This window comes from Patella vulgata, chromosome 6, assembly GCF_932274485.2.
Source record: "Patella vulgata chromosome 6, xgPatVulg1.2, whole genome shotgun sequence".
Classification (NCBI taxonomy): Eukaryota; Metazoa; Mollusca; class Gastropoda; family Patellidae; genus Patella; species Patella vulgata.
Genome location: NC_065884.2, coordinates 2402737 through 2428510, shown reverse-complemented (window position 1 = coordinate 2428510; position 25774 = coordinate 2402737). Strand labels below are relative to the sequence as shown.

General features: G+C 37.2%; 1 protein-coding gene across 1 annotated transcript in view; it reads right to left on the bottom strand.

The window, feature by feature from the left end:
- The window catches only part of LOC126823518 (rho-associated protein kinase 1), a 171808-nt gene that overhangs the window by 79211 nt on the left and 66823 nt on the right, over positions 1–25774 (bottom strand). Inside the window, exons 6-7 of the mRNA XM_056101670.1 lie at positions 3351–3641; positions 3137–3205 (exon numbers count right to left, since the gene is read on the bottom strand). Of these exons, the coding sequence (XP_055957645.1) occupies positions 3137–3205; positions 3351–3641 (360 nt within the window). The remainder of the gene's footprint in view (positions 1–3136; positions 3206–3350; positions 3642–25774) is intronic.

Below are 25774 nucleotides of genomic sequence, written 5' to 3'. Positions count from 1 at the left end.
ATGTACTCCCTGATTAGCGAGTCAGTGCCTTACCCACTGAGCCACCGCAGTTTCCCAATCTTTTAGAGACATGTATTATGCTTGAATTTCACAAAGATTCAAGTTTCCAAATATATTGGAGAGAGAGAGAGAGAGAGAGAGAGGGGGGGGGGAGAGAGAACAATGGGGTCTAACGTCCACTCGACACAAACTAGGTCATTTCGGACTGACACACGGTTTAATTTTATCTCAATAATTCGCTTGCACGTAGGGGTATTTAGCAGTGGAAGGAAACCGGAGGACCCGGAGAAAACCCACGATGTTGGACAAGCGACCCTTCTCCTTGCCACATACAACTGGGGAATCGAAACCAAGCCAGTTGACTCGATTACAGACCTTATGATAGAACGCACACGCGCTAAATATTGTTTGGAAATGAGGAAGGAACAACAATTCATTCAGGATTGATCAATTAAGTCTCACAAATCTTGATAACTGTACGGTGAAAATATATTCATACAAACAGTAGTACATGTATATCAACAACAGAGTTTCACCTACATGTAGTTACCACCAAATTTCACATATAAAGCCGCTGCCTTGGCAATCAATTTTGGTGGGTGAAAGAGATTAATAAAATGGTAGGAAATCTCCGGATTTGCTGAGAAGGCTGGGTATAAATGGGCTTCATCTAGTTCTCAATATAACAAGAGACAAAGAAGGTTTGTTTTACCAAATTTACAGAGAAAATATTAGCAGAAATAAAAAAGGAGTGACCCCGCTTCTGGGGATCGGGGCAATCAGATGACAAATTCAGAATTGCGGCCTGTAGACGGTAAACACCAAAATTGGGGATGGCTCTGCCTTTCTTGGGCGTGGGGGTGGAGGGGGGCATGAGACACGGATAAATATAAATAAGTGAAAAGCTGTTATTGAAATGATTGGTCACGCCGAATTTAAACAAAATCTGTTAATAAGTGCGACCAGTAGACAATTTACAGATAAAAGGTTTACAAAAAAAAGTGGGTGTGGCACCGCCCCTTTTTTCGGGTGGGGGGGGGGGGCACGGTGGATTAGTGAGTAAGACGCTGGCTCGCTAGCCGAGAGGTCACGGGTTGGCTCCCGGTGTTGCCCGAGAAAATTTGCCTAGTCCTTCGGATTTGACGAAAAACCGAGGTCCCTTATACACATTGGCGTGCACGTAAAAGATCCCTTGGCAGTTGGAATTCGAAATAAGAGTAGGTCGTAGCGCCGCTGTTCTGGCAAAATATCAGTCATAGCCAGTGCCGGATCAAAGGCCCACCTGTCAGGTCATTCACCAAGGCCCACCTAAGTAAGCGCCGAAGTCGCACGAACGTCCGAGGGTTTTGTTGGGGGGGGGGGGGGGTCCCCCCAGCAAAATTTTGAAAATTGACAGCCACAAACCCATTTTTCAAGCATTTCACACCAAAGCAGAAAATGGCAAATTTTTGATTTCCTGATACAATTAGATAACAGATTTCTTTTCTCCCCCCCCCCCCTCTCCTTTCTTTCTCTTTTTTCTTTATAGGCTTAGGCCCACGTTTTTTAAATGAGCTTAGGCCCACCTGTCACGGACAGGTGGACAGGCGGGCCCAGTCCGGCACTGGTCATAGCACATTGTATTGTGAATGTCCGTCTTCATTAGACCAGTCGGGGCAGACCTATAGGGCGTTAAACCCCATTTCATTTCATTTCACCACCCCTGGGGGTTGGACATGCACCAAAATAAAGGACATTGGGCATGGCTCTGTCCCTGAGGCTTGGGCATGCACCAAAGAATTGAAGTCTGTGGGCCAAACATAGACACAAGCGCAAAGACACGATTGAACGTATAAAAATAAACACGAGTTTTTGTAAACAGTATTATTCATTGAAAATAAATATATACAATAAAATTTTTAAGACATTTTAAATAAATTAAACAATAAAATAAACAATAAATATATACACAGTATTAGTCCTGTAGATAAAATACAAATACGTCATCAGTAGTTTTAACTGTTGACTACAGACAGTGTAATACGTCATCAGTAGTTTTAACTGTTGACTACAGACAGTATAATACGTCATCAGTAGTTTTAACTGTTGACAAGCGACAATAAAACTGTAAATTGTATGACTAGAGACAATAACATTATGTTGACTAGTTTACACGAATTATTATAACTTGTTTATTTTATTTTAATTTCATTTGATCTGTGATATATTTAACGTCTAAAGAAAGACATGAGATGGGATAGTATAGGTTTAGTTGATTTAGCTTTAATATATTCTATCTTTTCATCTTGTTCAGTGTCTGATTTCCTACAACAATCTAGAGGTGTTTTACCACCTTTATTCTTGACATGTAGATCTAGATGTAAACAATCAACTAGATATTGTACTGTAGATAAAGTACCAAACCAACATGCCCAGTGTAAGATAGTATCATTATAACTGTCTCTAGCGTTAATATCAGCCTGATGACTGACTAGATATTGTATTTTATCTACAGGACTTACACTTGATTCACAACATTTAAATAACGGTGTCCGGTCATCACTGCCTCTGATGTTAACATCTATGTTCACCATGTTTTTTATATCATGCAAAGTACCATCTAGACAGGCATCAAATAATTGTTGTTGTTGTTGTTGACGTGTATCTGTAATATATAACATGTTATACTATATTTACAGTTTATCAAGTCATATTTAATATTGTTTCAGGTAAGTCAGAAATGAAATGAAATGGGGTTTAACGTCCTACTGTTCTGCTCCGATCGGGATAATGTAGAAGGGCATACGTCATACAGTGTGCTATGAGGGAAATTTTGCCCGGGCAGCGGCACTATCGCCTACTCTTATATCGAATTCCAACTGCCAAGGGATCTTTTACGTGCATTCCAATGTATACACGGGACCTCGGTTTTTCGTTTCATCCGAAGGACTAAACAGCTGTCCTTGTCAGGCCCTCCGTCCTGCATCACTGACAAGGGGGAACCACGCCGGAAAATCTGGATGAACTTTCTCCGCCAATGCAGGGTTCGAACACCCGACCTCCAGGCTAGCGAGCCATCGTCTTACCCACTTAGCCACGTGATCCCCTTCAGGTAAGTCAGCCGTTGGATATTATATTATATATTAGAATAACTTACCTTTCTTATCTGAGGTATCACTTGTATTACCAGACAAAGTACCATGTAATAATTGTTGCCGAACGGTATCTGTAATATATAAATCATATTTAATATTTTTCATCTAACTAGAATAACTATAAAGTTTATTATACGTCTTCTGACTTCAATGACGATGGGTATATGACGTGATAATTTGTGACGATGTGTGTATGACGTAATAATATCAACCTACCTTCCTCATTTAAGGTAAGAGTTTTAATACATGTCTCCAACTCATCAAATCTCTTCTTTGTCAGAGCTTCTTTCTCTTCAGTTTGTTTTTTGTATGTTTCTAGTTCATGTTCTCTCTTTTCGATTTTCTTCAACATCTGTTTGGAATCTCCATCTTGCCTCGTTTTTAATGTTTCCACCTGTTTCTTCAGGTTCTCTAATTCCTGTTTTGCAAGGTCGTGATCTTTATGTAAGTCTTCTAGCTGATGTCTTGTCGTGTCTTGTTCTGTCATCAGATTGGTTTTATTTTTACCTGTATGATAAAATTATTTCCATTTCAATACTATTACCAGTATGATATAATATAATACACAATTACACAAGACAAACCCACGGACAGGGCACAATATACATAGACAAATGAAATGAAATGGGGTTTAACGTCCTACTGCTCTGTTCCGACCGGGCTAATGGAGATGGACATACGCCATACATTGCGCTATGCGGGAAATGTTCCCAGGACAGCGGAGTTACGACCTACACTTATATCGAATTCCAACTGCTAGGAGATCTTTTATCTTCAGGCCAATGTGTACTGGCGGCCTCGATTTTTCGTTCCATCCAAACGACTTCACCTTACCAGGGGGTCAAGGCCCATGCCCTCCGTCGATACATCACTGTATCATGCCGGAAAGGGATCAAACATGGGACCTCCAGGTTTACGAGCCAATGTCTTACTCACTGAGCCACCGTGGCTCCAATATACATAGACATCTCAAATAAAAAAAATCTGAATGGATCCGGGTGCTAGCTATAAGCGTCCACTACGCCGTAGGCCTACAGAACAGGGCCTATACTGGCTATAGTGATTATATAGGCTTCAGTCGAAATGAAATCAAAGAATAAAAAAATCGAAGAAAAAAGTGGGAATATTTCCGGAACGTTGTAACACACTGGTGTCAGTCATGATCGGCCATGTGCTACATAAAATCTCAATATCAGCATATTGAGCCAGAAATAGTACTGAATTAAAATACATGGAAGGCGAAGCCATCGAACATAAGCAACCAGTCTTGACGGCCGTCGTCTGCTAAATGACTTTACACAAAGGTGATCGTCTGCCAATTGACGTCATAAGTTTGCATGTAAATAGCGCCAACAATAATAAGGGAGATAATCCAGTTATAGTAAGATGGACTCAGACTAGCAATTATTTGCCCATTGACTTCAATGTTAAATGGCTGTAACATCACAGGCTGTAGCTTTTTTCTCAACATTCCGTTGGTTCCAATCTTTATAGGCACAATGGGGACAACATTTGGCAATCTCCTCATCATAATTTTGTAGGGGGTTGACCATTTAGATTTTTTGCTACACGGATTTGAAGTTGACTGGGGTGAAAATCTCACTTCCGACACAATGACTGCTCTGCAGAAAGACACTTTACACCCCCTATCCCTCCGCTGTAATATCATCAGTATTACCCAAAACTGCTATGAAATTGCAAATTTGATCCCTTTTCTCCAATTCTAGACCAAAAAGTCAACCCAAAAATGCAGGAAGAGGGGAGAAAAAAATTAAGGGAAAAATTGTCTATTTATAACTCGCACTACATTCGTCCATCATGAAATAAGGGGAAATAATTACTAGTCTTAGTCCTATATACCTCACATGTTTCTGCAGTTTAAACAAATCTGTTGTTATCTAATAAACAAACATATATGCAATTCCCTGACCAAAGAATATGAAAATCTATGCATTTTCAGATGAGCTGTGCGGCATTCTGCAAACACTATAATGCATCAGAAAACTGCGGAATTTCAGACAGAAATTTAAAAGCACATGAATTTTGAATTAAACAGAACATTTTTATTTTTGAACATAAATGCATTCTGTAAAAAGATGAGATAAATTCAATATAAATCAAACACGAAAATACTTTAAAACAGTAATCATGATGCAATATTAGACTTTTTAACACTTTCATCGAAAACCACACAGTTTTTCTCTGTTAACGTAGTTTCAAGTGCCAAATTGTGGTCAAATCTAAAATGTTGAAACATGCAGTGCCTATGAATTTTAAAATATCTCCTATATAGCTGTATTTCCATAGGATAAGTAAGTTGAAATAATCTGATTATGTAACACTACAACAGCTTTTTCATCCCTACCCCCCAGTTTGGAATCTGATAATTTAAAAGCACATGAATTTTGAATTCCACAGAACATTTTTATTTTTGAACATAAATGCATTCTTCAAAAAGATGAGATGAATTCAATATAAATCAAACACGAAAATACTTTAAAACAGTAATCATGATGCAATATTAGACTTTTAACACTTTCATCGAAAACCACACAGTTTTTCTCTGTTAACATAGTTTTAAGTGCCAAATTGTGGTCAAATCTAAAATGTTGAAACATGCAGTGCCTATGAATTTCAAAATATCTCCTATATAGCTGTATTTCCACAGGATAAGTAAGTTGAAATAATCTGATTATGTAACACTACAACAGTTTTTTCATCCCCACCCCCCGGTATGGAATCTGATACATTGCTGACCAATCATAGGTCGCCCCGTTCACTCGAGCCTGTCAAATGATTTACAATGGCGATGGTGCCTACAACTTTCCTGACCAAGAGATATGCACAACCGTCGATCAACACACAAGCCATTAATGTTATCTTCCAATATGAGAGGCCATGATAAACACACAAGCGTCCTTTTCAAGCTCGGAAATTAAGTCATCACCAAAAAGCAAAGTTTACAGAGGTCCCAAACTGATTACGATTTGCCCTCCACTTCCACCACAGGTGTCATAGAGATCAGGGATGAAATTGATATGCATCATCGTTCTCCTAAAGCCAGTCCAGGAAGAGATCAGGTTTTGAGATGTAGACCTGAAATGTTAAATTTGGATGAGAATGAGAATTCTGGGGCGAATACTATCCAGGGAAATGGTCATTGACATCCAGAAAATGGTCAAAATGTGGAATTCTGTCATTCAGTTAAATGTCAAGGGGAGAAGACAGGCCTGTGCAGTACCAAATTTCCAGCCCATTACTATTAGTGAGCAGAAGTGGGGATGAGGTTGGATTTACTTCTTAAAAGTGTATGAAATGCACATTTATCTCACCTGTTTTGCTTCTTTTTTTTTAATACTTGTGTTGAGGTCAATCATTCCACTCTATGAAACAATGCCCTGGCACCTGAAATGATAGGAGGCTGGGGATAAATATGCAATAAAAAACAGTGAGAAAATAAGAAAAAAATATGGTTTCAACTGGAAATAGAAATAAACCTCTTTATTTCTCGCGAACAGCCCGTCACTGGCCCTCCAAAAAGAAACCAGTTAACAATCAGTAAAAAAGTAAACCTTGAGTGTCACATAAGTCTAAGCCAATCTCAAAGGTAGATGCCATGTTTTGAGGTTCGGTCTAAATATTAAGGCCAACTGCATGTTTGGTCAAAAGTCACACAGGTGTGAATTTTGGAGTGTACATGTTAACATTTCATTGTATGATGTCAAAAACATGTTAGGTCTAAATGTTAAGGCCAACTGCAGACTTGGTTCAAGGTCACAACATGTAAATAGGGTTAGGGCACATGATTTTTTTACACAATTGTGGGTTTGGGCTAGGGTCAGAACTAGGTCTTGGCTTAGGCCTAGGCTACATGCTTCTTGACAAGATTGTGGGTTAGGGTTAGGGTAAGGACTGGGTCTTGGGTTAGGGTTAGGGTCAGCCTTGTTTACATCTCGTGACTTTAGACCAAATCTGGAGTTGAGTTGGCCTTAATATTTAGACCTAACCATGTTTTGATATCATTGTGAAGAAAATGTTACACATTTACAACCCAAAATTCACACTCAACCAACGGATACCCCCAATCATGGCTATTTTGATACCAAATAGTCAAAAAACTTACTGCTGGGCAATAAAAAAGCAGTATTCTTACTATTTCTGACACTTTCCATTCAAAATTTCAGGAAATAAGCCCTTGAAAAAATATCAACATCCCGAGTCGGCCATGTTTCTTTACCTCATCAATACCTCACATGTTTCTGCAGTTTAAACAAATCTGTTGTTATCTAATAAACAAACATATATGCAATTCCCTGACCAAAGAATATGAAAATCTATGCATTTTCAGATGAGCTGTGCGGCATTCTGCAAACACTATAATGCATCAGAAAACTGCGGAATTTCAGACAGAAATTTAAAAGCACATGAATTTTGAATTAAACAGAACATTTTTATTTTTGAACATAAATGCATTCTGTAAAAAGATGAGATAAATTCAATATAAATCAAACACGAAAATACTTTAAAACAGTAATCATGATGCAATATTAGACTTTTTAACACTTTCATCGAAAACCACACAGTTTTTCTCTGTTAACGTAGTTTCAAGTGCCAAATTGTGGTCAAATCTAAAATGTTGAAACATGCAGTGCCTATGAATTTTAAAATATCTCCTATATAGCTGTATTTCCATAGGATAAGTAAGTTGAAATAATCTGATTATGTAACACTACAACAGCTTTTTCATCCCTACCCCCCAGTTTGGAATCTGATAATTTAAAAGCACATGAATTTTGAATTCCACAGAACATTTTTATTTTTGAACATAAATGCATTCTTCAAAAAGATGAGATGAATTCAATATAAATCAAACACGAAAATACTTTAAAACAGTAATCATGATGCAATATTAGACTTTTAACACTTTCATCGAAAACCACACAGTTTTTCTCTGTTAACATAGTTTTAAGTGCCAAATTGTGGTCAAATCTAAAATGTTGAAACATGCAGTGCCTATGAATTTCAAAATATCTCCTATATAGCTGTATTTCCACAGGATAAGTAAGTTGAAATAATCTGATTATGTAACACTACAACAGTTTTTTCATCCCCACCCCCCGGTATGGAATCTGATACATTGCTGACCAATCATAGGTCGCCCCGTTCACTCGAGCCTGTCAAATGATTTACAATGGCGATGGTGCCTACAACTTTCCTGACCAAGAGATATGCACAACCGTCGATCAACACACAAGCCATTAATGTTATCTTCCAATATGAGAGGCCATGATAAACACACAAGCGTCCTTTTCAAGCTCGGAAATTAAGTCATCACCAAAAAGCAAAGTTTACAGAGGTCCCAAACTGATTACGATTTGCCCTCCACTTCCACCACAGGTGTCATAGAGATCAGGGATGAAATTGATATGCATCATCGTTCTCCTAAAGCCAGTCCAGGAAGAGATCAGGTTTTGAGATGTAGACCTGAAATGTTAAATTTGGATGAGAATGAGAATTCTGGGGCGAATACTATCCAGGGAAATGGTCATTGACATCCAGAAAATGGTCAAAATGTGGAATTCTGTCATTCAGTTAAATGTCAAGGGGAGAAGACAGGCCTGTGCAGTACCAAATTTCCAGCCCATTACTATTAGTGAGCAGAAGTGGGGATGAGGTTGGATTTACTTCTTAAAAGTGTATGAAATGCACATTTATCTCACCTGTTTTGCTTCTTTTTTTTTAATACTTGTGTTGAGGTCAATCATTCCACTCTATGAAACAATGCCCTGGCACCTGAAATGATAGGAGGCTGGGGATAAATATGCAATAAAAAACAGTGAGAAAATAAGAAAAAAATATGGTTTCAACTGGAAATAGAAATAAACCTCTTTATTTCTCGCGAACAGCCCGTCACTGGCCCTCCAAAAAGAAACCAGTTAACAATCAGTAAAAAAGTAAACCTTGAGTGTCACATAAGTCTAAGCCAATCTCAAAGGTAGATGCCATGTTTTGAGGTTCGGTCTAAATATTAAGGCCAACTGCATGTTTGGTCAAAAGTCACACAGGTGTGAATTTTGGAGTGTACATGTTAACATTTCATTGTATGATGTCAAAAACATGTTAGGTCTAAATGTTAAGGCCAACTGCAGACTTGGTTCAAGGTCACAACATGTAAATAGGGTTAGGGCACATGATTTTTTTACACAATTGTGGGTTTGGGCTAGGGTCAGAACTAGGTCTTGGCTTAGGCCTAGGCTACATGCTTCTTGACAAGATTGTGGGTTAGGGTTAGGGTAAGGACTGGGTCTTGGGTTAGGGTTAGGGTCAGCCTTGTTTACATCTCGTGACTTTAGACCAAATCTGGAGTTGAGTTGGCCTTAATATTTAGACCTAACCATGTTTTGATATCATTGTGAAGAAAATGTTACACATTTACAACCCAAAATTCACACTCAACCAACGGATACCCCCAATCATGGCTATTTTGATACCAAATAGTCAAAAAACTTACTGCTGGGCAATAAAAAAGCAGTATTCTTACTATTTCTGACACTTTCCATTCAAAATTTCAGGAAATAAGCCCTTGAAAAAATATCAACATCCCGAGTCGGCCATGTTTCTTTACCTCATCAGGACTCAGACTAGCAATTATTTGCCCATTGACTTCAATGTTAAATGGCTGTAACATCACAGGCTGTAGCTTTTTTCTCAACATTCCGTTGGTTCCAATCTTTATAGGCACAATGGGGACAACATTTGGCAATCTCCTCATCATAATTTTGTAGGGGGTTGACCATTTAGATTTTTTGCTACACGGATTTGAAGTTGACTGGGGTGAAAATCTCACTTCCGACACAATGACTGCTCTGCAGAAAGACACTTTACACCCCCTATCCCTCCGCTGTAATATCATCAGTATTACCCAAAACTGCTATGAAATTGCAAATTTGATCCCTTTTCTCCAATTCTAGACCAAAAAGTCAACCCAAAAATGCAGGAAGAGGGGAGAAAAAAATTAAGGGAAAAATTGTCTATTTATAACTCGCACTACATTCGTCCATCATGAAATAAGGGGAAATAATTACTAGTCTTAGTCCTATATACCTCACATGTTTCTGCAGTTTAAACAAATCTGTTGTTATCTAATAAACAAACATATATGCAATTCCCTGACCAAAGAATATGAAAATCTATGCATTTTCAGATGAGCTGTGCGGCATTCTGCAAACACTATAATGCATCAGAAAACTGCGGAATTTCAGACAGAAATTTAAAAGCACATGAATTTTGAATTAAACAGAACATTTTTATTTTTGAACATAAATGCATTCTGTAAAAAGATGAGATAAATTCAATATAAATCAAACACGAAAATACTTTAAAACAGTAATCATGATGCAATATTAGACTTTTTAACACTTTCATCGAAAACCACACAGTTTTTCTCTGTTAACGTAGTTTCAAGTGCCAAATTGTGGTCAAATCTAAAATGTTGAAACATGCAGTGCCTATGAATTTTAAAATATCTCCTATATAGCTGTATTTCCATAGGATAAGTAAGTTGAAATAATCTGATTATGTAACACTACAACAGCTTTTTCATCCCTACCCCCCAGTTTGGAATCTGATAATTTAAAAGCACATGAATTTTGAATTCCACAGAACATTTTTATTTTTGAACATAAATGCATTCTTCAAAAAGATGAGATGAATTCAATATAAATCAAACACGAAAATACTTTAAAACAGTAATCATGATGCAATATTAGACTTTTAACACTTTCATCGAAAACCACACAGTTTTTCTCTGTTAACATAGTTTTAAGTGCCAAATTGTGGTCAAATCTAAAATGTTGAAACATGCAGTGCCTATGAATTTCAAAATATCTCCTATATAGCTGTATTTCCACAGGATAAGTAAGTTGAAATAATCTGATTATGTAACACTACAACAGTTTTTTCATCCCCACCCCCCGGTATGGAATCTGATACATTGCTGACCAATCATAGGTCGCCCCGTTCACTCGAGCCTGTCAAATGATTTACAATGGCGATGGTGCCTACAACTTTCCTGACCAAGAGATATGCACAACCGTCGATCAACACACAAGCCATTAATGTTATCTTCCAATATGAGAGGCCATGATAAACACACAAGCGTCCTTTTCAAGCTCGGAAATTAAGTCATCACCAAAAAGCAAAGTTTACAGAGGTCCCAAACTGATTACGATTTGCCCTCCACTTCCACCACAGGTGTCATAGAGATCAGGGATGAAATTGATATGCATCATCGTTCTCCTAAAGCCAGTCCAGGAAGAGATCAGGTTTTGAGATGTAGACCTGAAATGTTAAATTTGGATGAGAATGAGAATTCTGGGGCGAATACTATCCAGGGAAATGGTCATTGACATCCAGAAAATGGTCAAAATGTGGAATTCTGTCATTCAGTTAAATGTCAAGGGGAGAAGACAGGCCTGTGCAGTACCAAATTTCCAGCCCATTACTATTAGTGAGCAGAAGTGGGGATGAGGTTGGATTTACTTCTTAAAAGTGTATGAAATGCACATTTATCTCACCTGTTTTGCTTCTTTTTTTTTAATACTTGTGTTGAGGTCAATCATTCCACTCTATGAAACAATGCCCTGGCACCTGAAATGATAGGAGGCTGGGGATAAATATGCAATAAAAAACAGTGAGAAAATAAGAAAAAAATATGGTTTCAACTGGAAATAGAAATAAACCTCTTTATTTCTCGCGAACAGCCCGTCACTGGCCCTCCAAAAAGAAACCAGTTAACAATCAGTAAAAAAGTAAACCTTGAGTGTCACATAAGTCTAAGCCAATCTCAAAGGTAGATGCCATGTTTTGAGGTTCGGTCTAAATATTAAGGCCAACTGCATGTTTGGTCAAAAGTCACACAGGTGTGAATTTTGGAGTGTACATGTTAACATTTCATTGTATGATGTCAAAAACATGTTAGGTCTAAATGTTAAGGCCAACTGCAGACTTGGTTCAAGGTCACAACATGTAAATAGGGTTAGGGCACATGATTTTTTTACACAATTGTGGGTTTGGGCTAGGGTCAGAACTAGGTCTTGGCTTAGGCCTAGGCTACATGCTTCTTGACAAGATTGTGGGTTAGGGTTAGGGTAAGGACTGGGTCTTGGGTTAGGGTTAGGGTCAGCCTTGTTTACATCTCGTGACTTTAGACCAAATCTGGAGTTGAGTTGGCCTTAATATTTAGACCTAACCATGTTTTGATATCATTGTGAAGAAAATGTTACACATTTACAACCCAAAATTCACACTCAACCAACGGATACCCCCAATCATGGCTATTTTGATACCAAATAGTCAAAAAACTTACTGCTGGGCAATAAAAAAGCAGTATTCTTACTATTTCTGACACTTTCCATTCAAAATTTCAGGAAATAAGCCCTTGAAAAAATATCAACATCCCGAGTCGGCCATGTTTCTTTACCTCATATATACCTCACATGTTTCTGCAGTTTAAACAAATCTGTTGTTATCTAATAAACAAACATATATGCAATTCCCTGACCAAAGAATATGAAAATCTATGCATTTTCAGATGAGCTGTGCGGCATTCTGCAAACACTATAATGCATCAGAAAACTGCGGAATTTCAGACAGAAATTTAAAAGCACATGAATTTTGAATTAAACAGAACATTTTTATTTTTGAACATAAATGCATTCTGTAAAAAGATGAGATAAATTCAATATAAATCAAACACGAAAATACTTTAAAACAGTAATCATGATGCAATATTAGACTTTTTAACACTTTCATCGAAAACCACACAGTTTTTCTCTGTTAACGTAGTTTCAAGTGCCAAATTGTGGTCAAATCTAAAATGTTGAAACATGCAGTGCCTATGAATTTTAAAATATCTCCTATATAGCTGTATTTCCATAGGATAAGTAAGTTGAAATAATCTGATTATGTAACACTACAACAGCTTTTTCATCCCTACCCCCCAGTTTGGAATCTGATAATTTAAAAGCACATGAATTTTGAATTCCACAGAACATTTTTATTTTTGAACATAAATGCATTCTTCAAAAAGATGAGATGAATTCAATATAAATCAAACACGAAAATACTTTAAAACAGTAATCATGATGCAATATTAGACTTTTAACACTTTCATCGAAAACCACACAGTTTTTCTCTGTTAACATAGTTTTAAGTGCCAAATTGTGGTCAAATCTAAAATGTTGAAACATGCAGTGCCTATGAATTTCAAAATATCTCCTATATAGCTGTATTTCCACAGGATAAGTAAGTTGAAATAATCTGATTATGTAACACTACAACAGTTTTTTCATCCCCACCCCCCGGTATGGAATCTGATACATTGCTGACCAATCATAGGTCGCCCCGTTCACTCGAGCCTGTCAAATGATTTACAATGGCGATGGTGCCTACAACTTTCCTGACCAAGAGATATGCACAACCGTCGATCAACACACAAGCCATTAATGTTATCTTCCAATATGAGAGGCCATGATAAACACACAAGCGTCCTTTTCAAGCTCGGAAATTAAGTCATCACCAAAAAGCAAAGTTTACAGAGGTCCCAAACTGATTACGATTTGCCCTCCACTTCCACCACAGGTGTCATAGAGATCAGGGATGAAATTGATATGCATCATCGTTCTCCTAAAGCCAGTCCAGGAAGAGATCAGGTTTTGAGATGTAGACCTGAAATGTTAAATTTGGATGAGAATGAGAATTCTGGGGCGAATACTATCCAGGGAAATGGTCATTGACATCCAGAAAATGGTCAAAATGTGGAATTCTGTCATTCAGTTAAATGTCAAGGGGAGAAGACAGGCCTGTGCAGTACCAAATTTCCAGCCCATTACTATTAGTGAGCAGAAGTGGGGATGAGGTTGGATTTACTTCTTAAAAGTGTATGAAATGCACATTTATCTCACCTGTTTTGCTTCTTTTTTTTTAATACTTGTGTTGAGGTCAATCATTCCACTCTATGAAACAATGCCCTGGCACCTGAAATGATAGGAGGCTGGGGATAAATATGCAATAAAAAACAGTGAGAAAATAAGAAAAAAATATGGTTTCAACTGGAAATAGAAATAAACCTCTTTATTTCTCGCGAACAGCCCGTCACTGGCCCTCCAAAAAGAAACCAGTTAACAATCAGTAAAAAAGTAAACCTTGAGTGTCACATAAGTCTAAGCCAATCTCAAAGGTAGATGCCATGTTTTGAGGTTCGGTCTAAATATTAAGGCCAACTGCATGTTTGGTCAAAAGTCACACAGGTGTGAATTTTGGAGTGTACATGTTAACATTTCATTGTATGATGTCAAAAACATGTTAGGTCTAAATGTTAAGGCCAACTGCAGACTTGGTTCAAGGTCACAACATGTAAATAGGGTTAGGGCACATGATTTTTTTACACAATTGTGGGTTTGGGCTAGGGTCAGAACTAGGTCTTGGCTTAGGCCTAGGCTACATGCTTCTTGACAAGATTGTGGGTTAGGGTTAGGGTAAGGACTGGGTCTTGGGTTAGGGTTAGGGTCAGCCTTGTTTACATCTCGTGACTTTAGACCAAATCTGGAGTTGAGTTGGCCTTAATATTTAGACCTAACCATGTTTTGATATCATTGTGAAGAAAATGTTACACATTTACAACCCAAAATTCACACTCAACCAACGGATACCCCCAATCATGGCTATTTTGATACCAAATAGTCAAAAAACTTACTGCTGGGCAATAAAAAAGCAGTATTCTTACTATTTCTGACACTTTCCATTCAAAATTTCAGGAAATAAGCCCTTGAAAAAATATCAACATCCCGAGTCGGCCATGTTTCTTTACCTCATCAGGACTCAGACTAGCAATTATTTGCCCATTGACTTCAATGTTAAATGGCTGTAACATCACAGGCTGTAGCTTTTTTCTCAACATTCCGTTGGTTCCAATCTTTATAGGCACAATGGGGACAACATTTGGCAATCTCCTCATCATAATTTTGTAGGGGGTTGACCATTTAGATTTTTTGCTACACGGATTTGAAGTTGACTGGGGTGAAAATCTCACTTCCGACACAATGACTGCTCTGCAGAAAGACACTTTACACCCCCTATCCCTCCGCTGTAATATCATCAGTATTACCCAAAACTGCTATGAAATTGCAAATTTGATCCCTTTTCTCCAATTCTAGACCAAAAAGTCAACCCAAAAATGCAGGAAGAGGGGAGAAAAAAATTAAGGGAAAAATTGTCTATTTATAACTCGCACTACATTCGTCCATCATGAAATAAGGGGAAATAATTACTAGTCTTAGTCCTATATACCTCACATGTTTCTGCAGTTTAAACAAATCTGTTGTTATCTAATAAACAAACATATATGCAATTCCCTGACCAAAGAATATGAAAATCTATGCATTTTCAGATGAGCTGTGCGGCATTCTGCAAACACTATAATGCATCAGAAAACTGCGGAATTTCAGACAGAAATTTAAAAGCACATGAATTTTGAATTAAACAGAACATTTTTATTTTTGAACATAAATGCATTCTGTAAAAAGATGAGATAAATTCAATATAAATCAAACACGAAAATACTTTAAAACAGTAATCATGATGCAATATTAGACTTTTTAACACTTTCATCGAAAACCACACAGTTTTTCTCTGTTAACGTAGTTTCAAGTGCCAAATTGTGGTCAAATCTAAAATGTTGAAACATGCAGTGCCTATGAATTTTAAAATATCTCCTATATAGCTGTATTTCCATAGGATAAGTAAGTTGAAATAATCTGATTATGTAACACTACAACAGCTTTTTCATCCCTACCCCCCAGTTTGGAATCTGATAATTTAAAAGCACATGAATTTTGAATTCCACAGAACATTTTTATTTTTGAACATAAATGCATTCTTCAAAAAGATGAGATGAATTCAATATAAATCAAACACGAAAATACTTTAAAACAGTAATCATGATGCAATATTAGACTTTTAACACTTTCATCGAAAACCACACAGTTTTTCTCTGTTAACATAGTTTTAAGTGCCAAATTGTGGTCAAATCTAAAATGTTGAAACATGCAGTGCCTATGAATTTCAAAATATCTCCTATATAGCTGTATTTCCACAGGATAAGTAAGTTGAAATAATCTGATTATGTAACACTACAACAGTTTTTTCATCCCCACCCCCCGGTATGGAATCTGATACATTGCTGACCAATCATAGGTCGCCCCGTTCACTCGAGCCTGTCAAATGATTTACAATGGCGATGGTGCCTACAACTTTCCTGACCAAGAGATATGCACAACCGTCGATCAACACACAAGCCATTAATGTTATCTTCCAATATGAGAGGCCATGATAAACACACAAGCGTCCTTTTCAAGCTCGGAAATTAAGTCATCACCAAAAAGCAAAGTTTACAGAGGTCCCAAACTGATTACGATTTGCCCTCCACTTCCACCACAGGTGTCATAGAGATCAGGGATGAAATTGATATGCATCATCGTTCTCCTAAAGCCAGTCCAGGAAGAGATCAGGTTTTGAGATGTAGACCTGAAATGTTAAATTTGGATGAGAATGAGAATTCTGGGGCGAATACTATCCAGGGAAATGGTCATTGACATCCAGAAAATGGTCAAAATGTGGAATTCTGTCATTCAGTTAAATGTCAAGGGGAGAAGACAGGCCTGTGCAGTACCAAATTTCCAGCCCATTACTATTAGTGAGCAGAAGTGGGGATGAGGTTGGATTTACTTCTTAAAAGTGTATGAAATGCACATTTATCTCACCTGTTTTGCTTCTTTTTTTTTAATACTTGTGTTGAGGTCAATCATTCCACTCTATGAAACAATGCCCTGGCACCTGAAATGATAGGAGGCTGGGGATAAATATGCAATAAAAAACAGTGAGAAAATAAGAAAAAAATATGGTTTCAACTGGAAATAGAAATAAACCTCTTTATTTCTCGCGAACAGCCCGTCACTGGCCCTCCAAAAAGAAACCAGTTAACAATCAGTAAAAAAGTAAACCTTGAGTGTCACATAAGTCTAAGCCAATCTCAAAGGTAGATGCCATGTTTTGAGGTTCGGTCTAAATATTAAGGCCAACTGCATGTTTGGTCAAAAGTCACACAGGTGTGAATTTTGGAGTGTACATGTTAACATTTCATTGTATGATGTCAAAAACATGTTAGGTCTAAATGTTAAGGCCAACTGCAGACTTGGTTCAAGGTCACAACATGTAAATAGGGTTAGGGCACATGATTTTTTTACACAATTGTGGGTTTGGGCTAGGGTCAGAACTAGGTCTTGGCTTAGGCCTAGGCTACATGCTTCTTGACAAGATTGTGGGTTAGGGTTAGGGTAAGGACTGGGTCTTGGGTTAGGGTTAGGGTCAGCCTTGTTTACATCTCGTGACTTTAGACCAAATCTGGAGTTGAGTTGGCCTTAATATTTAGACCTAACCATGTTTTGATATCATTGTGAAGAAAATGTTACACATTTACAACCCAAAATTCACACTCAACCAACGGATACCCCCAATCATGGCTATTTTGATACCAAATAGTCAAAAAACTTACTGCTGGGCAATAAAAAAGCAGTATTCTTACTATTTCTGACACTTTCCATTCAAAATTTCAGGAAATAAGCCCTTGAAAAAATATCAACATCCCGAGTCGGCCATGTTTCTTTACCTCATATATACCTCACATGTTTCTGCAGTTTAAACAAATCTGTTGTTATCTAATAAACAAACATATATGCAATTCCCTGACCAAAGAATATGAAAATCTATGCATTTTCAGATGAGCTGTGCGGCATTCTGCAAACACTATAATGCATCAGAAAACTGCGGAATTTCAGACAGAAATTTAAAAGCACATGAATTTTGAATTAAACAGAACATTTTTATTTTTGAACATAAATGCATTCTGTAAAAAGATGAGATAAATTCAATATAAATCAAACACGAAAATACTTTAAAACAGTAATCATGATGCAATATTAGACTTTTTAACACTTTCATCGAAAACCACACAGTTTTTCTCTGTTAACGTAGTTTCAAGTGCCAAATTGTGGTCAAATCTAAAATGTTGAAACATGCAGTGCCTATGAATTTTAAAATATCTCCTATATAGCTGTATTTCCATAGGATAAGTAAGTTGAAATAATCTGATTATGTAACACTACAACAGCTTTTTCATCCCTACCCCCCAGTTTGGAATCTGATAATTTAAAAGCACATGAATTTTGAATTCCACAGAACATTTTTATTTTTGAACATAAATGCATTCTTCAAAAAGATGAGATGAATTCAATATAAATCAAACACGAAAATACTTTAAAACAGTAATCATGATGCAATATTAGACTTTTAACACTTTCATCGAAAACCACACAGTTTTTCTCTGTTAACATAGTTTTAAGTGCCAAATTGTGGTCAAATCTAAAATGTTGAAACATGCAGTGCCTATGAATTTCAAAATATCTCCTATATAGCTGTATTTCCACAGGATAAGTAAGTTGAAATAATCTGATTATGTAACACTACAACAGTTTTTTCATCCCCACCCCCCGGTATGGAATCTGATACATTGCTGACCAATCATAGGTCGCCCCGTTCACTCGAGCCTGTCAAATGATTTACAATGGCGATGGTGCCTACAACTTTCCTGACCAAGAGATATGCACAACCGTCGATCAACACACAAGCCATTAATGTTATCTTCCAATATGAGAGGCCATGATAAACACACAAGCGTCCTTTTCAAGCTCGGAAATTAAGTCATCACCAAAAAGCAAAGTTTACAGAGGTCCCAAACTGATTACGATTTGCCCTCCACTTCCACCACAGGTGTCATAGAGATCAGGGATGAAATTGATATGCATCATCGTTCTCCTAAAGCCAGTCCAGGAAGAGATCAGGTTTTGAGATGTAGACCTGAAATGTTAAATTTGGATGAGAATGAGAATTCTGGGGCGAATACTATCCAGGGAAATGGTCATTGACATCCAGAAAATGGTCAAAATGTGGAATTCTGTCATTCAGTTAAATGTCAAGGGGAGAAGACAGGCCTGTGCAGTACCAAATTTCCAGCCCATTACTATTAGTGAGCAGAAGTGGGGATGAGGTTGGATTTACTTCTTAAAAGTGTATGAAATGCACATTTATCTCACCTGTTTTGCTTCTTTTTTTTTAATACTTGTGTTGAGGTCAATCATTCCACTCTATGAAACAATGCCCTGGCACCTGAAATGATAGGAGGCTGGGGATAAATATGCAATAAAAAACAGTGAGAAAATAAGAAAAAAATATGGTTTCAACTGGAAATAGAAATAAACCTCTTTATTTCTCGCGAACAGCCCGTCACTGGCCCTCCAAAAAGAAACCAGTTAACAATCAGTAAAAAAGTAAACCTTGAGTGTCACATAAGTCTAAGCCAATCTCAAAGGTAGATGCCATGTTTTGAGGTTCGGTCTAAATATTAAGGCCAACTGCATGTTTGGTCAAAAGTCACACAGGTGTGAATTTTGGAGTGTACATGTTAACATTTCATTGTATGATGTCAAAAACATGTTAGGTCTAAATGTTAAGGCCAACTGCAGACTTGGTTCAAGGTCACAACATGTAAATAGGGTTAGGGCACATGATTTTTTTACACAATTGTGGGTTTGGGCTAGGGTCAGAACTAGGTCTTGGCTTAGGCCTAGGCTACATGCTTCTTGACAAGATTGTGGGTTAGGGTTAGGGTAAGGACTGGGTCTTGGGTTAGGGTTAGGGTCAGCCTTGTTTACATCTCGTGACTTTAGACCAAATCTGGAGTTGAGTTGGCCTTAATATTTAGACCTAACCATGTTTTGATATCATTGTGAAGAAAATGTTACACATTTACAACCCAAAATTCACACTCAACCAACGGATACCCCCAATCATGGCTATTTTGATACCAAATAGTCAAAAAACTTACTGCTGGGCAATAAAAAAGCAGTATTCTTACTATTTCTGACACTTTCCATTCAAAATTTCAGGAAATAAGCCCTTGAAAAAATATCAACATTCCGAGTCGGCCATGTTTCTTTACCTCATCAGGACTCAGACTAGCAATTATTTGCCCATTGACTTCAATGTTAAATGGCTGTAACATCACAGGCTGTAGCTTTTTTCTCAACATTCCGTTGGTTCCAATCTTTATAGGCACAATGGGGACAACATTTGGCAATCTCCTCATCATAATTTTGTAGGGGGTTGACCATTTAGATTTTTTGCTACACGGATTTGAAGTTGACTGGGGTGAAAATCTCACTTCCGACACAATGACTGCTCTGCAGAAAGACACTTTACACCCCCTATCCCTCCGCTGTAATATCATCAGTATTACCCAAAACTGCTATGAAATTGCAAATTTGATCCCTTTTCTCCAATTCTAGACCAAAAAGTCAACCCAAAAATGCAGGAAGAGGGGAGAAAAAAATTAAGGGAAAAATTGTCTATTTATAACTCGCACTACATTCGTCCATCATGAAATAAGGGGAAATAATTACTAGTCTTAGTCCTATATACCTCACATGTTTCTGCAGTTTAAACAAATCTGTTGTTATCTAATAAACAAACATATATGCAATTCCCTGACCAAAGAATATGAAAATCTATGCATTTTCAGATGAGCTGTGCGGCATTCTGCAAACACTATAATGCATCAGAAAACTGCGGAATTTCAGACAGAAATTTAAAAGCACATGAATTTTGAATTAAACAGAACATTTTTATTTTTGAACATAAATGCATTCTGTAAAAAGATGAGATAAATTCAATATAAATCAAACACGAAAATACTTTAAAACAGTAATCATGATGCAATATTAGACTTTTTAACACTTTCATCGAAAACCACACAGTTTTTCTCTGTTAACGTAGTTTCAAGTGCCAAATTGTGGTCAAATCTAAAATGTTGAAACATGCAGTGCCTATGAATTTTAAAATATCTCCTATATAGCTGTATTTCCATAGGATAAGTAAGTTGAAATAATCTGATTATGTAACACTACAACAGCTTTTTCATCCCTACCCCCCAGTTTGGAATCTGATAATTTAAAAGCACATGAATTTTGAATTCCACAGAACATTTTTATTTTTGAACATAAATGCATTCTTCAAAAAGATGAGATGAATTCAATATAAATCAAACACGAAAATACTTTAAAACAGTAATCATGATGCAATATTAGACTTTTAACACTTTCATCGAAAACCACACAGTTTTTCTCTGTTAACATAGTTTTAAGTGCCAAATTGTGGTCAAATCTAAAATGTTGAAACATGCAGTGCCTATGAATTTCAAAATATCTCCTATATAGCTGTATTTCCACAGGATAAGTAAGTTGAAATAATCTGATTATGTAACACTACAACAGTTTTTTCATCCCCACCCCCCGGTATGGAATCTGATACATTGCTGACCAATCATAGGTCGCCCCGTTCACTCGAGCCTGTCAAATGATTTACAATGGCGATGGTGCCTACAACTTTCCTGACCAAGAGATATGCACAACCGTCGATCAACACACAAGCCATTAATGTTATCTTCCAATATGAGAGGCCATGATAAACACACAAGCGTCCTTTTCAAGCTCGGAAATTAAGTCATCACCAAAAAGCAAAGTTTACAGAGGTCCCAAACTGATTACGATTTGCCCTCCACTTCCACCACAGGTGTCATAGAGATCAGGGATGAAATTGATATGCATCATCGTTCTCCTAAAGCCAGTCCAGGAAGAGATCAGGTTTTGAGATGTAGACCTGAAATGTTAAATTTGGATGAGAATGAGAATTCTGGGGCGAATACTATCCAGGGAAATGGTCATTGACATCCAGAAAATGGTCAAAATGTGGAATTCTGTCATTCAGTTAAATGTCAAGGGGAGAAGACAGGCCTGTGCAGTACCAAATTTCCAGCCCATTACTATTAGTGAGCAGAAGTGGGGATGAGGTTGGATTTACTTCTTAAAAGTGTATGAAATGCACATTTATCTCACCTGTTTTGCTTCTTTTTTTTTAATACTTGTGTTGAGGTCAATCATTCCACTCTATGAAACAATGCCCTGGCACCTGAAATGATAGGAGGCTGGGGATAAATATGCAATAAAAAACAGTGAGAAAATAAGAAAAAAATATGGTTTCAACTGGAAATAGAAATAAACCTCTTTATTTCTCGCGAACAGCCCGTCACTGGCCCTCCAAAAAGAAACCAGTTAACAATCAGTAAAAAAGTAAACCTTGAGTGTCACATAAGTCTAAGCCAATCTCAAAGGTAGATGCCATGTTTTGAGGTTCGGTCTAAATATTAAGGCCAACTGCATGTTTGGTCAAAAGTCACACAGGTGTGAATTTTGGAGTGTACATGTTAACATTTCATTGTATGATGTCAAAAACATGTTAGGTCTAAATGTTAAGGCCAACTGCAGACTTGGTTCAAGGTCACAACATGTAAATAGGGTTAGGGCACATGATTTTTTTACACATTTGTGGGTTTGGGCTAGGGTCAGAACTAGGTCTTGGCTTAGGCCTAGGCTACATGCTTCTTGACAAGATTGTGGGTTAGGGTTAGGGTAAGGACTGGGTCTTGGGTTAGGGTTAGGGTCAGCCTTGTTTACATCTCGTGACTTTAGACCAAATCTGGAGTTGAGTTGGCCTTAATATTTAGACCTAACCATGTTTTGATATCATTGTGAAGAAAATGTTACACATTTACAACCCAAAATTCACACTCAACCAACGGATACCCCCAATCATGGCTATTTTGATACCAAATAGTCAAAAAACTTACTGCTGGGCAATAAAAAAGCAGTATTCTTACTATTTCTGACACTTTCCATTCAAAATTTCAGGAAATAAGCCCTTGAAAAAATATCAACATCCCGAGTCGGCCATGTTTCTTTACCTCATCAGGACTCAGACTAGCAATTATTTGCCCATTGACTTCAATGTTAAATGGCTGTAACATCACAGGCTGTAGCTTTTTTCTCAACATTCCGTTGGTTCCAATCTTTATAGGCACAATGGGGACAACATTTGGCAATCTCCTCATCATAATTTTGTAGGGGGTTGACCATTTAGATTTTTTGCTACACGGATTTGAAGTTGACTGGGGTGAAAATCTCACTTCCGACACAATGACTGCTCTGCAGAAAGACACTTTACACCCCCTATCCCTCCGCTGTAATATCATCAGTATTACCCAAAACTGCTATGAAATTGCAAATTTGATCCCTTTTCTCCAATTCTAGACCAAAAAGTCAACCCAAAAATGCAGGAAGAGGGGAGAAAAAAATTAAGGGAAAAATTGTCTATTTATAACTCGCACTACATTCGTCCATCATGAAATAAGGGGAAATAATTACTAGTCTTAGTCCTATATACCTCACATGTTTCTGCAGTTTAAACAAATCTGTTGTTATCTAATAAACAAACATATATGCAATTCCCTGACCAAAGAATATGAAAATCTATGCATTTTCAGATGAGCTGTGCGGCATTCTGAAAACACTATAATGCATCAGAAAACTGCGGAATTTCAGACAGAAATTTAAAAGCACATGAATTTTGAATTAAACAGAACATTTTTATTTTTGAACATAAATGCATTCTGTAAAAAGATGAGATAAATTCAATATAAATCAAACACGAAAATACTTTAAAACAGTAATCATGATGCAATATTAGACTTTTTAACACTTTCATCGAAAACCACACAGTTTTTCTCTGTTAACGTAGTTTCAAGTGCCAAATTGTGGTCAAATCTAAAATGTTGAAACATGCAGTGCCTATGAATTTTAAAATATCTCCTATATAGCTGTATTTCCATAGGATAAGTAAGTTGAAATAATCTGATTATGTAACACTACAACAGCTTTTTCATCCCTACCCCCCAGTTTGGAATCTGATAATTTAAAAGCACATGAATTTTGAATTCCACAGAACATTTTTATTTTTGAACATAAATGCATTCTTCAAAAAGATGAGATGAATTCAATATAAATCAAACACGAAAATACTTTAAAACAGTAATCATGATGCAATATTAGACTTTTAACACTTTCATCGAAAACCACACAGTTTTTCTCTGTTAACATAGTTTTAAGTGCCAAATTGTGGTCAAATCTAAAATGTTGAAACATGCAGTGCCTATGAATTTCAAAATATCTCCTATATAGCTGTATTTCCACAGGATAAGTAAGTTGAAATAATCTGATTATGTAACACTACAACAGTTTTTTCATCCCCACCCCCCGGTATGGAATCTGATACATTGCTGACCAATCATAGGTCGCCCCGTTCACTCGAGCCTGTCAAATGATTTACAATGGCGATGGTGCCTACAACTTTCCTGACCAAGAGATATGCACAACCGTCGATCAACACACAAGCCATTAATGTTATCTTCCAATATGAGAGGCCATGATAAACACACAAGCGTCCTTTTCAAGCTCGGAAATTAAGTCATCACCAAAAAGCAAAGTTTACAGAGGTCCCAAACTGATTACGATTTGCCCTCCACTTCCACCACAGGTGTCATAGAGATCAGGGATGAAATTGATATGCATCATCGTTCTCCTAAAGCCAGTCCAGGAAGAGATCAGGTTTTGAGATGTAGACCTGAAATGTTAAATTTGGATGAGAATGAGAATTCTGGGGCGAATACTATCCAGGGAAATGGTCATTGACATCCAGAAAATGGTCAAAATGTGGAATTCTGTCATTCAGTTAAATGTCAAGGGGAGAAGACAGGCCTGTGCAGTACCAAATTTCCAGCCCATTACTATTAGTGAGCAGAAGTGGGGATGAGGTTGGATTTACTTCTTAAAAGTGTATGAAATGCACATTTATCTCACCTGTTTTGCTTCTTTTTTTTTAATACTTGTGTTGAGGTCAATCATTCCACTCTATGAAACAATGCCCTGGCACCTGAAATGATAGGAGGCTGGGGATAAATATGCAATAAAAAACAGTGAGAAAATAAGAAAAAAATATGGTTTCAACTGGAAATAGAAATAAACCTCTTTATTTCTCGCGAACAGCCCGTCACTGGCCCTCCAAAAAGAAACCAGTTAACAATCAGTAAAAAAGTAAACCTTGAGTGTCACATAAGTCTAAGCCAATCTCAAAGGTAGATGCCATGTTTTGAGGTTCGGTCTAAATATTAAGGCCAACTGCATGTTTGGTCAAAAGTCACACAGGTGTGAATTTTGGAGTGTACATGTTAACATTTCATTGTATGATGTCAAAAACATGTTAGGTCTAAATGTTAAGGCCAACTGCAGACTTGGTTCAAGGTCACAACATGTAAATAGGGTTAGGGCACATGATTTTTTTACACAATTGTGGGTTTGGGCTAGGGTCAGAACTAGGTCTTGGCTTAGGCCTAGGCTACATGCTTCTTGACAAGATTGTGGGTTAGGGTTAGGGTAAGGACTGGGTCTTGGGTTAGGGTTAGGGTCAGCCTTGTTTACATCTCGTGACTTTAGACCAAATCTGGAGTTGAGTTGGCCTTAATATTTAGACCTAACCATGTTTTGATATCATTGTGAAGAAAATGTTACACATTTACAACC